Source organism: Henckelia pumila, chromosome 2, assembly GCF_033568475.1.
Source record: "Henckelia pumila isolate YLH828 chromosome 2, ASM3356847v2, whole genome shotgun sequence".
Lineage (NCBI taxonomy): Eukaryota > Viridiplantae > Streptophyta > Magnoliopsida > Lamiales > Gesneriaceae > Henckelia > Henckelia pumila.
In genome coordinates this window covers 147,202,973-147,214,815 of record NC_133121.1, presented here as the reverse complement: position 1 = coordinate 147,214,815, position 11,843 = coordinate 147,202,973, and the positions used below count along the sequence as shown (strand labels likewise).

Here is an 11,843-nt window from a genome sequence, read left to right as displayed (position 1 = left end):
AACTTTTCTTCTTCTTCTTTAAAATGATCAAGTGAGGTTTAGTTCACTTAATCTGTTTTCTCAACTTCTAAAACGGTTTGAACAACTTAAATAGTGCGGAAATAGTTCAGAGGTTTTAGTGATGCAAAGTTTATAATGCAATGTATGAGCAGAATGTAAGATAAATAGCAGTAAAGACTAAGGCACGATTTATGGAAGTTCGAAGGCTTAATCCTTCTACGTCTCCCCTTCTTCCACTTAGGAAGGAATTCACTAGAAGACTTTGGTTATTACAACGTCTTGTAATACACCCACTTCAGACTTAGGACTTATCCAATGCCTAATCCGAAACTCCTAGATTTACACAGATAAGATTCTCAGTTCTTATCAGACTGGTGGAAGCTTTCAGAGTAGCTTCAATTCTCTTCAACAATGAGTATAGTTGAGTTGAGCTTCTCAAACTGCAGAGCGGTCGAGAGGCTTGAAAACCCTAGGATGATCCTTGACGATCAGATATGTGAACTGTAGGCGAGGGTTTATTTGAGCAGCAAATGAATGATCTTGTAAGTGTGCTCAAGTATATCAGATGAGGACTTCTGATATTATTCAAGTGATTGAGATTTTTCTGAATTGCTTGTCTCTCTTTGTTGTCTACCCTTTTCTTTTTGTTGTTGTTCTCGTTTCTTGAGCAATCTTCCCTTTATATAGGTCAATCATCAACGTCTTTATTTTGAACGTTCTGATGCTGCATTGAATGCACATTTAATGCTCATAAATGCATTGATGATTCTGCATGAAGATCGTACACTGCAGACAACTTCCAGGGTCCAAAACTGGAATAAACGGTCGAATGCTTTATCTGTAGTCATTCTGTGTTTTTGCCATTTTGGTGCAACCTGTTGTCTCGATTGCAGGAGTCAACATATCTTCTGACACGCCGGTTCTGCTTTTAATAAAAGATCTTGCAAAGAACATCTTGTCACAGGTACTTGTCTTGAGATAACCTGATAAACAGTTGGCATTCTACCTGTAGAGATATTTGTCCTCTGCTGGTTTGAATAACCAGTCGATAAGCTTGTGACTTCAACCGGTCGAGAGACAAAGGCGGTTGACAAGCTTCCGGTAGATAGATTTATCCTCTGCTGGTTTTGATAGCCAGTCGATAGGCTTGTGACTTCAGCCGGTCGAGAGCAAAGGCGGTTGACAAGCTTCCGGTAGAAGTTGTAGTAGATTCCTGAAATACAATGGTTGGCAGCACATTCCTATACAATGAGTTGTTGTTTGTTATCACCAAAATATCGGATTCAACAACTTCCTTAAATATGCTCCATATGGGAGATTATGTGATGATTGTTTATGAAAATATGTGAGTTTGGATTTGAGATTGAATTGGGTGGTAAATTTTTTCCAAGAAGATGAGAGGAGTGGTTTGATTAAATATGCTCTACATTTGAGAAGCATGGATTATGGGATTGAATCTAAAACTTAATTATAAATTTTTTTTTTTAAAAAAAAGTTGATTCTGGGGTAATTATATATATTACAATTTTAGTATGAATTCACAAATTATATCTTTGTAATCTAATATGGAATATGTTAGGCTTGCTGGTATTTCATTAAAACTAAATTATATATAAAGGTTGATTTAACTAACGAATTATTTTGATTGATTTATTAAATCTTTAATTGATATTGTATATCAATTATCAACAAAGGAAATATACACAAAAATTTGATTGACTGGTCACGATTTCTTGTAATTTTACATTGAATTTTTCAGTTATATTTTTTTTAATCTTTTATGGAATGTTTCATATTTTTCAGAAACATTTAGAAACTAAAACGTGTATTCATATTAAATATATAATTAAATCAAGAAATTAGATTGATTGATTTTCTAAAGTTGGATTGATATGTTCTATATTTTGAAAACAGAGATTATGAGATTGAATCTCATACTTGTTTGTTTTTCATCATCATGACTATTTTTTGCAACAATAATTAGTAGATATTATTCATAAGCTAACAATGTTATAAAGTTTTAAATTTTTTTAATAATAATTATTGCTTTCAGTGTACGGTATTTTAATTTTTGTTTATTATTAAGTTGGTTATGTGAAATAATGAATTTAACGTAGATGTTTACATTTATGAGATTGAATCCCTTACTTATGTAATTTTCCTTTTTCGAATGGTTTTAATTTTGAAAATTTAACTACGGAAATATTCGAAAAGTTGATTGGCCAAGTTGATTGACATGTAATAATTACAATATTCGTATCAATTTTTAATCTGCATGTTTTTAATCTAATATGAAATATCTCATAATAAATCGAATATAAAATTTGAAATTTAAATTAAATTAAGAAAATTATGTTGATTGATATTGTTTTGAATATTTAGTTGATACTGTATATTAAGAAAAAAAATATATTCGAAATTTTGATAAGATTGATCATACTCTATTGTAATTATTGCATGAATTTTCTAATATATGTTTTTTAATTTGTTCTAGAAGGTGTCATATTTGCATGTATTTGATTGAAACTAAAGTATTTATATAGATGTTTTGAATCTTTAATTAGGAAAATGCTAGAGGTACAACAAATATCGTGTACAGCGATATTTACAACAATAATATCGTCAGATTTTGCTATTTTCGAGATTTTGCATTTAATGTATCGTGAGATTTTGATAAATTAAATTATTGTATTGAATTTTTTGTGTTGTAAGATTTGTTGTACATATTTCGTTGTACCTGTAGCATTACTCCTTTAATTAATATGTTCTATATTAAGAAATCAAATATTATGGGATTAAATCCAAAACTTGTGATATTTTCCATCATTATGACTATCTTGTGATAAATAATTATTGTTTAAGTGTCCAATTTTTAAATTTTTTTATATCATTAATTGTTTATTTGAAGTTGCATTAATTTAACATAGATGTTTATATTTTATAGAGATTATGTAATACCAAAAGTAAAAAGTGAATGTATTAAAAAAATTATAAATCGGCAATTAAACTTTATTAATAAAATTATTCGAAAAATACCAACATAATTAAAAATCCTGGAATTATCAAAATGTTTAAACCAATCAAAACTCATTGACGAATGAAACTCCAACCACTACATAAAATTTGAATTTAGCACTCTATATTTTGAAAAATATATTTCAATCTTTTCCCTTCTTGATGGTAGTTTTTAATTTTTTTTTCTATTATTGTTGAAGAAAACTCATTCATCTACGTTCCTTTCAGAGTATAATCCTTCAAACCATCTTGTGAAATAAGAGTTTTGCTTGTAAATTTTAATTGTATAGAAACCTCACATTACGACGATAAAACCTATGGGGAAAAATATTTATTAGGTAATGTAGCAAATTCTTCTAGATGTTATACTTAATTTCATTATTAGCACACCTCCACATATCCAGTTTATGTCATTTTCAGTTTTTAAAATAAATCGAATTCCTGTAACAATTCGAGAATGTTAAAAAATAATACATTAAATTTGAAATAATGACTTTCAAAGAAAAAATATTATACCTGGCTCTCAAAAAAATTTCCAACGTATTTTTTCTACAATTATAGGGTATGTTACCATTTTGATGACAATATATGTTCTATTATTTCCATGAATTTGGTTATCTCACTTGAATTTTGAACAAAACATTTCGATAAGCTATATATTGAAATTCTTTCAACATTTCTGTAGCATCCATACCATGAAATAATATATGCAAGATTTATCTTTAATAATCATCTACAATGAAAAAAATACATTATACTATCAAAAAATTATTTCGTAAACCTGATTTTCGTTTCAGTCTTCAACTCTAAAGATATTTTTCCAAAAATTTCAGCACACTATCTATCCCACAATAAGAAAACTTCATATTTCCGGTGATGTAAACAACTCTCACTTGTATTTTGAACCTAGTGAAAAAATGTTTCAAATATATGTTTCATTAAATAATCGGTGTAAAATACACAAATTATGATATGTATGTGTGTTCCCTAAAAAATGGAGAAAATGTTATAATAAAATCAAAGATAGATTGAATATAAAAACAAATCACAAAAAGTTTATGTATAACTCAACATCTTAAAATATGCATTCCATCGTGAGATTTTGTTTGTCTTGATATGAAGGTAGATCGTAGAAATATACTAACCGTAGTTTCAACGCTCAATGTCAATCTAAAAGGTCTAGTTCTCAGATCATTTTAAATAAAGGTATCATTTGCTTTGCAATTGAGTGTTAAATATTTTATTGAAATTTGAAATGTTAAATAATATTTTCTGCTCGTAAATAGTATTTATATCGTAAGTGTCTTCAAACCAATATTGAAAATTCTTAATGAGTTTTGTTAAGTTTTATAATTTTTAATTGGGTCGGAATTGTTTTTTGAATTATAAAGATAAAATTGTCAATATTTTGGAAATCAGATATTGTATATTGATTAAAATATTTGAAAGTATTAAGCATGATTTTATTTTTGAATCTTTAAGAATGATTTTTTATTTTTTTTTCGAAATCAATGATTATGTATAGAATGTTGAAATCTCGGAGTTGAGATTTATACATATATATATGTGGTAAATTAGAAACATTATTTTATCTATATTGACCATTTAAATGTTTATTGATTTCATATTCATACGGAAATTATATATATATATATATATATATATATATATATAATATTTTTGGTGTAATTTTAATATTTATCAATATTAATTTTTTTCATTTGAAAGATGGACGTTAATTTTAGTTCAAATTGGAAATATTATGTATTTCTCACACAAATATATAAATTTTTTTTATACATTTTATTTGATTTGATGTTATTATGTTATGATAGATTACATGACTAAAAGCCCGTTTGATTTCAGTAGACAATAAAGAAAAAATGTTTTTTTTTAAAAAAATTCTTTTATTAACTAAAATGTGTTTTATTTAAGCCAAAATAAGTATTTTTTAAAAATTATTTCAGTTTTTACCTTAAAAAGTGTTTTTAAAAGTCAACTTAAAAAAACACTTAATTTTACTTTAAAAAGTGTTTTCAAAAGTCAACTTAAAAAAACACTTATTTTTAAAAAAATCTACTGAAATCAACGGACCCTAATTAAATAGTGAAAAAATATGAATATGTCGTATAAACATATGCTATATATAAAAAATAGCTTTAAATATCCAAACTTCATTCGGAAATACAAATCAGGATTGATTTCTTAAATTTTAGATGTGTAATTGTCAATTTGAAAATGAAATATTGTGCATGTATATAAATATTTGAAAGTATTAAGCGAGATTTTTTTAATCTAAAAAAATGATTTTTAATTTTTTTGGAAATCAATAATCATATATGGAATATACGAAATCATGGAATTCATTTTTAACTTCTTTGGAAATCAATAATCATATATGGAATACATGAAATCATGGAATTTAGATTTATAAATATATGGTAATTTAGCAACATTATTTTATCTATATATCAATCTATATTTATATATACGTGTATATATCATCTATGCATTATTTAAAAATTTATTTTTCACTTAATTATATGTAATTAATTAACATAATACTATTTTCGTTTTTGGCAATATGATTTTGGCGGGATTTTGCCAAAAATGGCAAAAACTCAGTTATTATATATATATAGATATAGATATATATATAGATAATAATAAATAATTTGGGAAATTTGCAATTTTTATAATACATATATACACGTATGTTTGGAAACAAAAGAGATAAGATCAAGTTTTGTAGTCCTGGACAGTGAATAAAAAGAAACTTAAGGGCAGAGAATTGAGAGAAAAAAGGTTTAGATTTGAAGATTTATTCACAATTCATTCAAATATTAAGGTAGTGTTTGCAACCTTTAAAAATAAATGATTATAGAGATTCTCTTGTGAAAAAATTCTTCATAATCACTTATTTTTAGAGGTTGCAAACACTACCTAAGTAGAGATTTTGATCATATAAGATAATTGTGTTTTAGCTTTTGGTCTTTTTGGTTCGAGGGTTGACGTAAAGAATGAAAATATTGCTTTGTTCACAAACACACCATAAGAATTAATACAAGATAATTACAGGATAATATACATTTTCAAACCTAAAATCAAGTCATTACATTACATGCTTGTTTTTTTTTTCAAAAAAAAAATATATATATAAACTGATACAATTAAATTGACAGCAAATCAAAGTTTACAAGGGAGCTAAGAAACAACGGGATCGAATTCAACTATGTATATAAATTTCTCTGACTTTATTGATTTACATCATACCCGATATTTGGAAGCAAAATTGTGATATACCAAAAACTTTTATGGATTCAAACTACACACTTGACGAGAAAACAGGCAAAAACTAAACTTGACATCTTTTGCTAATGTTCAACACCTGGTATTGAACCATTATGAACAGGACATTTTCAAGTTAGATCTTGAAGGAAACCCTCCTAAATACAAGAATCTTGAGTCGCAATATTAACAACACGAGTCACACTAGCCTCAGCACAGCAACTGCCATCAACGCCACTACTCTGAAGTATATATCCTTCATATTTATTTCCAAAAGACCCATCATTTTCTCATCATCTGCACCCAACTTACCAGATGTTTTGCCAATAGAGATAATTGTATCTCTCAGATTATGGACCGCCCAAGACAGCGAAATAAGTCCCAACCCAAATCCCATGCTCAAAATCTTAGCCGCACAGAAGGGAGCAGCACTACTACAAGCAACTTTGCAGACTACTGCTGCAATGACAGCAATTCCGGTCCCGGCGATGCTGGCAGAGAATCGAGTCAGAAGTTGAGGCAGTTCTGGACTAGATTTCTTCAATGACTGTAGTGCACTTCTACCAGGTTGATTTTTGTCGACGAGTATTGACAAAAGAATTTCACATGCATGAACGTAGCTGGTGTCTCTCTCTTTGTAGGTTTTTGTTCCGGTCTTCTTCTTCTGTGGTGCCTTTTTCTTCACCTTGTCATGGCTGTGATGAAAATTCAACATTAATTAGAAGAATTCCATCTACCTATTAGAATTTTCTAGTGCAAGATATGACCTTGTCGATATTTTAATATATTGTGCACGTGGATGACTGCTTCTACGGATGAGACTTGAAGAAAGTATGGATATATAACTGGAGGAATAGTATGCACAGACACTGATAGACTAGTTTAGAAACACAGTAACAGTTTTCAGGCCGGAACTGTACCAATACAGTTTCATTTGAGAAGGTGGGGGGGTGAGAGGGGGGGGGGGGTTGGGGGCGGTTTGTTTCAGGAGCTCGAGCTCATTTCACGCTCACAAGTTTTGCTTAATGAAAATGTATGCGAGCTCATACCACAGGTTCAGCTCGTGACCTCAATGTGTATCAAAGCTTTATACTCAAATTTAAAATAAAATTTTTATATCATAGTTATTGCCACCCTCGTATGTAATGAGCAAAAGTACAACCGTGACAGCAAAGAAGTCGACGGCAACAACAATGAAATGTAGACACAGTGAAGCGGAACCATAGGATAGATCGAGGGCATGCATACACACTGAGTTGAATGTTGTTTTATGCTCTTCAAAGATAATATCTCGTTGAAATAAGATTACCGGCCTAACACTTCACATTATAAAGATCCGTCTTGCGCAAGTTGCACAATTGCTGAAAAGATTCTATGAACAGCTCACATATTACATAACAACATCAAGAAGGAACAAGGAAGGATATGTAAAGGCCCTTCTCATAAGAAGGCAAAAACAAAACAGCACAGAAATGCGAGAACAATAATTTCATGCATCCTTTCACAATTGTTTGAAGTTGGCGTATATAAACATATATACACATAACACAAAGACACATAGTAAATCCCCAAATAGCAAGTTCATTAGCATATCAATTAAAGAGCCTTTTCAGCCTTGAAAAAGATGCAATAGTAAAAAAAGGCCATGAGTCTAAATATTGATAATTAGAGATATTTGAAGACATCGCGATTCACGCATAAAGTGATTTGAGGTTGGTATAAATACATATAATAAGACCTCAAAATGCTAGTGAATTCACAAGGAATTAAAGAGGATTTTTGGCATTGAAAGACACGCAACATTAAAAAGCTGCCATAAATTTAAATATTGATAAATGGAGACATTAATCTAGAGATATTTAAAGATACCTCGGGTAAGACTTAAAAATGAAACAAAAGTATTCATTTATTTTTTGCAAATTGCGGGGATTAATGATTGTTTATAATTTAAAGGGTCAGAATTGCATTATTTTTATATTATGTAAAAGGAAGTAATTCATGCACATGTTTTTATTTTAATGGGAAGCTTATTCTGCCCCGGTTTGCACCCTCTTGAGTGTGAGACCTAAAAGACACAAGCCTGATTAACTGGTTTTCCATAGAGATACCTAAAATGGCTCGTCTTATGCGAGCATAAGAGTTCTACGTCTCTTGCATTAATTCACAACCACAAAAATGGGTAGTTACATATATGTTGAATGCAGAACCATAAGAAATCCAAAGTGACAACTTAAATTAAATAAAAAGGGCTGGAGGAATGATAATTTTGAATTTATTTAGGGAGAAATTTTACTTTCTATAAATATCACTAGATTGTATAAATCGACGTATACATCCAACAGTTATAGTTTATTAAAAAGATTTGCGAAGTGCTTTGAAGTTTTAGGCCTGTAAGTTAAGAATCATAAATATCCATGCATAAACTATAGTTATTTTAAATACGAAAATATAAAATATATTTGAAAAACGATTTTAAACTCTTTGAGCTAGCTCATTAACCAGAATATGGACAATTTCTAGACAAGGCCGAACTTGTTCAAAATAAATAAATGGTAATATCTAGTTATTAATTCTGAGGTTTATTGCATCGAAAAATGCATCACCTTTTTAAAGACCCAACTTTCTCGGTTGGAAGCTTTGCTGCATTAGTGTTGATGCTCGCTCTTCTACGCCTGGTAAATGAAAAGGAAATACAATAAGATTCCTCCAAAAAGAACTAAGCACCACAAGATCCCAATATTAAGAAAAAGTAAAAGAAAGAAGTGAAATCTCATACTCGTAGCCAGTAAATTGACAAAGCTGATACCTCTCAAAGTAAGGGATCAACATTGTCTGTCTAAAGGATTTATTTGTGTTCTTTGTCAAATAAATGTCGGAAATCACTGAAATCATATCATTTATCTCAGTCATTGATGAACCACGCATTAGTTGGCCATCAGGGTTGAATGAACTTTCAGTACAGCTGCAAAAATCCCCCGGTATTTCCACCACAGGTTCATCCAAGTACAATTCCTTGGTTGGGTATATGAGAGACTGCTGAGTCTCGCAATCATTGACAAGGCGACGAGAATGAGAAGTAAGAAGTGGAAAATCCGCTATGAATGGTTGAGACCGCACCATATCATAGAGCAAAGACTTATCGAGTAAACCTCCTTCCACTCCTATTGATCCGGATGCCAGTAACTTCAAGATATTTTCTTGCCTGGCACATTGTTCAGCAATACCATAGCTAAAAAGTACCGAGTCTTGATGAATGCCTGATTTTAAATAAACATGAAGTCAATGTCATCCATCTCTGAAGATTGGGAACTATTAATAAACTTGAAGGCACTTCATAAATCAACAAAAACCAAGCAAAATCTTTAATGAACCTGCTTCTTGCCCGTATTCATCTTTCACATTGACGATTATGTTTAAACAGAACATTATAATTAAGAGGTAACAGGGATATACGAACCTTGTACACCATCAATGAGTACAGGCCTTAAAATGTTTGAGCCACTCCTCGCAACACAGTTACAATCGAATCCACTAGGGGATTTTAAGGTGAGGGGACTAATGACATCTTGATTTGATCCGTGACAGGGGAGACAATGTTGGAAGTCCTGCAGCAAAGAGAGAGAAGATATCAATAGATGAACCTAGAATCATGAGGAGGAAGCTGCTCCGAATAGAAAAAGGTAGAAAACTCGTTCCTAAGCTGTATCAAGATTCAAGAGTCCAATAGATATCACCCAATATGTTCTAAATATGCAGGATTTTGCAGTGCCAATATCAAGATGTATCGATAATCAAAATCATATGATTCATCTGGTTCAAATACTCTCATAAAACTGCAACAACAGGCATTTAAGAAAAACATAGAATTAACTGTGTTATCAGCAGGCACGTCCAATGACAGTCATTCAGCTCAAAGAACATCTGAGATACATCGAAATACGGTCATTACACTCAAGAACATCGACATCATTACTATATGTAAATCAAATAATCCAATACTGAAATAGAAAGCCAAGATGTTACATATATGCAAAATCTTGAAACACCCCAAAGCCTAGGCAATTGCTTCTCTGTATACTACTAAATCCCACATATTAGAGCAACAATCAGTATTCTAAATTTCAATAGATAGACAGAAAAAAACAGACCCATCTGAGCACAAAAAGAAGCCCAAATCAACTACGGGTTCCACAGATCCAGGAACTTCGCCGGCTGGCGAAGAAAAGTCAAGAAACTTTGATGTTTACCTTTGAGATCCTCTTGAAACCCTGTTCTGGATGGAAAACAAGACCCAAATCAGGAAGGTAGCCATGCGAAGTCATCAAACAAAGCTCCGCCATCGGTTACTCTCAAGAAACCCGGTTTCAGAAAATCCCTTCAGTTTCCGCAAACAAGGACGTCGATGGAAATCCTCAACGGGACTCACGCAAACAGACTTCGACTTATCCTCCCCTCGACCTCGGATTCATTTATTAACCCATAGAAAATTTTACTACAAAACCAAAGGCCCTCTTTAATCCCCGAGTCAGCATGTTTATTCAAATTGACGCAAGATGTGGACGGGGATTCATGTGGCTGTGGTGGAATCCAGGTTGGTCTACCAAGTTCAGACAAAAATCTTTTGACATGTTCTGTGTTTTTGGAATTTTCTAGGTGATCATCCCAGCAAACTGAGATATTCACTCTAGCGGCCAAACAAAGCTCGGTATGGTTTTTTTTTATATGGGGTAAAAAAAAATTTAGAAAAATAAAATGACCCTCTCCGATATATTGAAATACATTACAGCATATATATGACCAAGTCACTGTTTGGAACGAGGTGTTTTGTTCGATAATCCATTGTGACAATCTTCACTTTCAAGTAAAAAAATATATATACATTACTAAAAGTCATGTTTCGGTATAATTCAACATCTGAGGGTTAATATTCTAACCATTGATCTAATGAGGGGAAATTTAGGTAAAAAGGAGTTTATTCTATCGTATTTAAAAAAAGGATTCATTACTTAAATTATCAATATGTCCTTACATTTAATTTATCTGAAATGTTTATTAAACTTAAATCTATTCCCTTTTCACAAATTTTTCATTCTCAAAGCAACCCCCAGTCTCCCCTCTTCTCCCTTTTCGCAGATAACTCTTTTCTTTCTCAAAATTTCTCCACAAATCTTCATTCTCATCTCACACGTACCTTCCAAGTCAAGCACAAACTTCATCACTCAAATGACTAACAATAATCTGGTAATATTCAAAATTTTTGTTAGCTTGGGTCTTGGGTGCCCTGGGTCGACCAAGACTTGGGTGCCCTGGGTCATCCTGGGTCAACCCAAGCTACCCAAGCCTTGGGTCTACCCTGGGTCGACCCATAGACCCAAGCCTTGGGTCGACCCAAGCCTTGGAAAGCTTGGGTCGACCCAGAGCCAAGCCTTGGGCTAAGTCTTGGGTCGACCCAAGCTTGGATCGACCCAGGCTTTGGGTCGACCCAAGCAAGCCAGGGCTTGCTTGGGTTGACCCAACACTTTGGTGCCTAACCAAACCAA

General features: G+C 31.7%; 1 protein-coding gene across 1 annotated transcript; it reads right to left on the bottom strand.

Annotated features, from left to right (window-relative positions):
* Positions 1–6,232: 6,232 nt before the first annotated feature.
* LOC140881995 (uncharacterized) lies at positions 6,233–10,983 on the bottom strand. Its single transcript, XM_073287700.1, has 5 exons — positions 10,551–10,983; positions 9,761–9,908; positions 9,110–9,560; positions 8,907–8,975; positions 6,233–6,998 (listed from the first exon to the last, which is right to left on the bottom strand). Exons 1-5 carry the CDS (start codon positions 10,641–10,643, stop codon positions 6,503–6,505), a joined length of 1,257 nt encoding a protein of 418 aa, XP_073143801.1. The 5' UTR covers positions 10,644–10,983; the 3' UTR covers positions 6,233–6,502.
* Positions 10,984–11,843: the final 860 nt, after the last annotated feature.

What these genes read in the sequence shown, in the direction of transcription:
- LOC140881995 (XM_073287700.1), bottom strand. Translation starts at nt 10,643, where the DNA reads ATGGCGGAGCTTTGTTTGATGACTTCGCATGGCTACCTTCCTGATTTG. An exon ending in ACTCATTGATGGTGTACAAG is followed by an intron (nt 9,561 to 9,760) that starts GTTCGTATATCC and finishes ATTTAAAATCAG; the next exon opens with GCATTCATCAAGACTCGGTA. An exon ending in AAAGTTGGGTCTTTAAAAAG is followed by an intron (nt 6,999 to 8,906) that starts GTGATGCATTTT and finishes TTTTCATCACAG; the next exon opens with CCATGACAAGGTGAAGAAAA.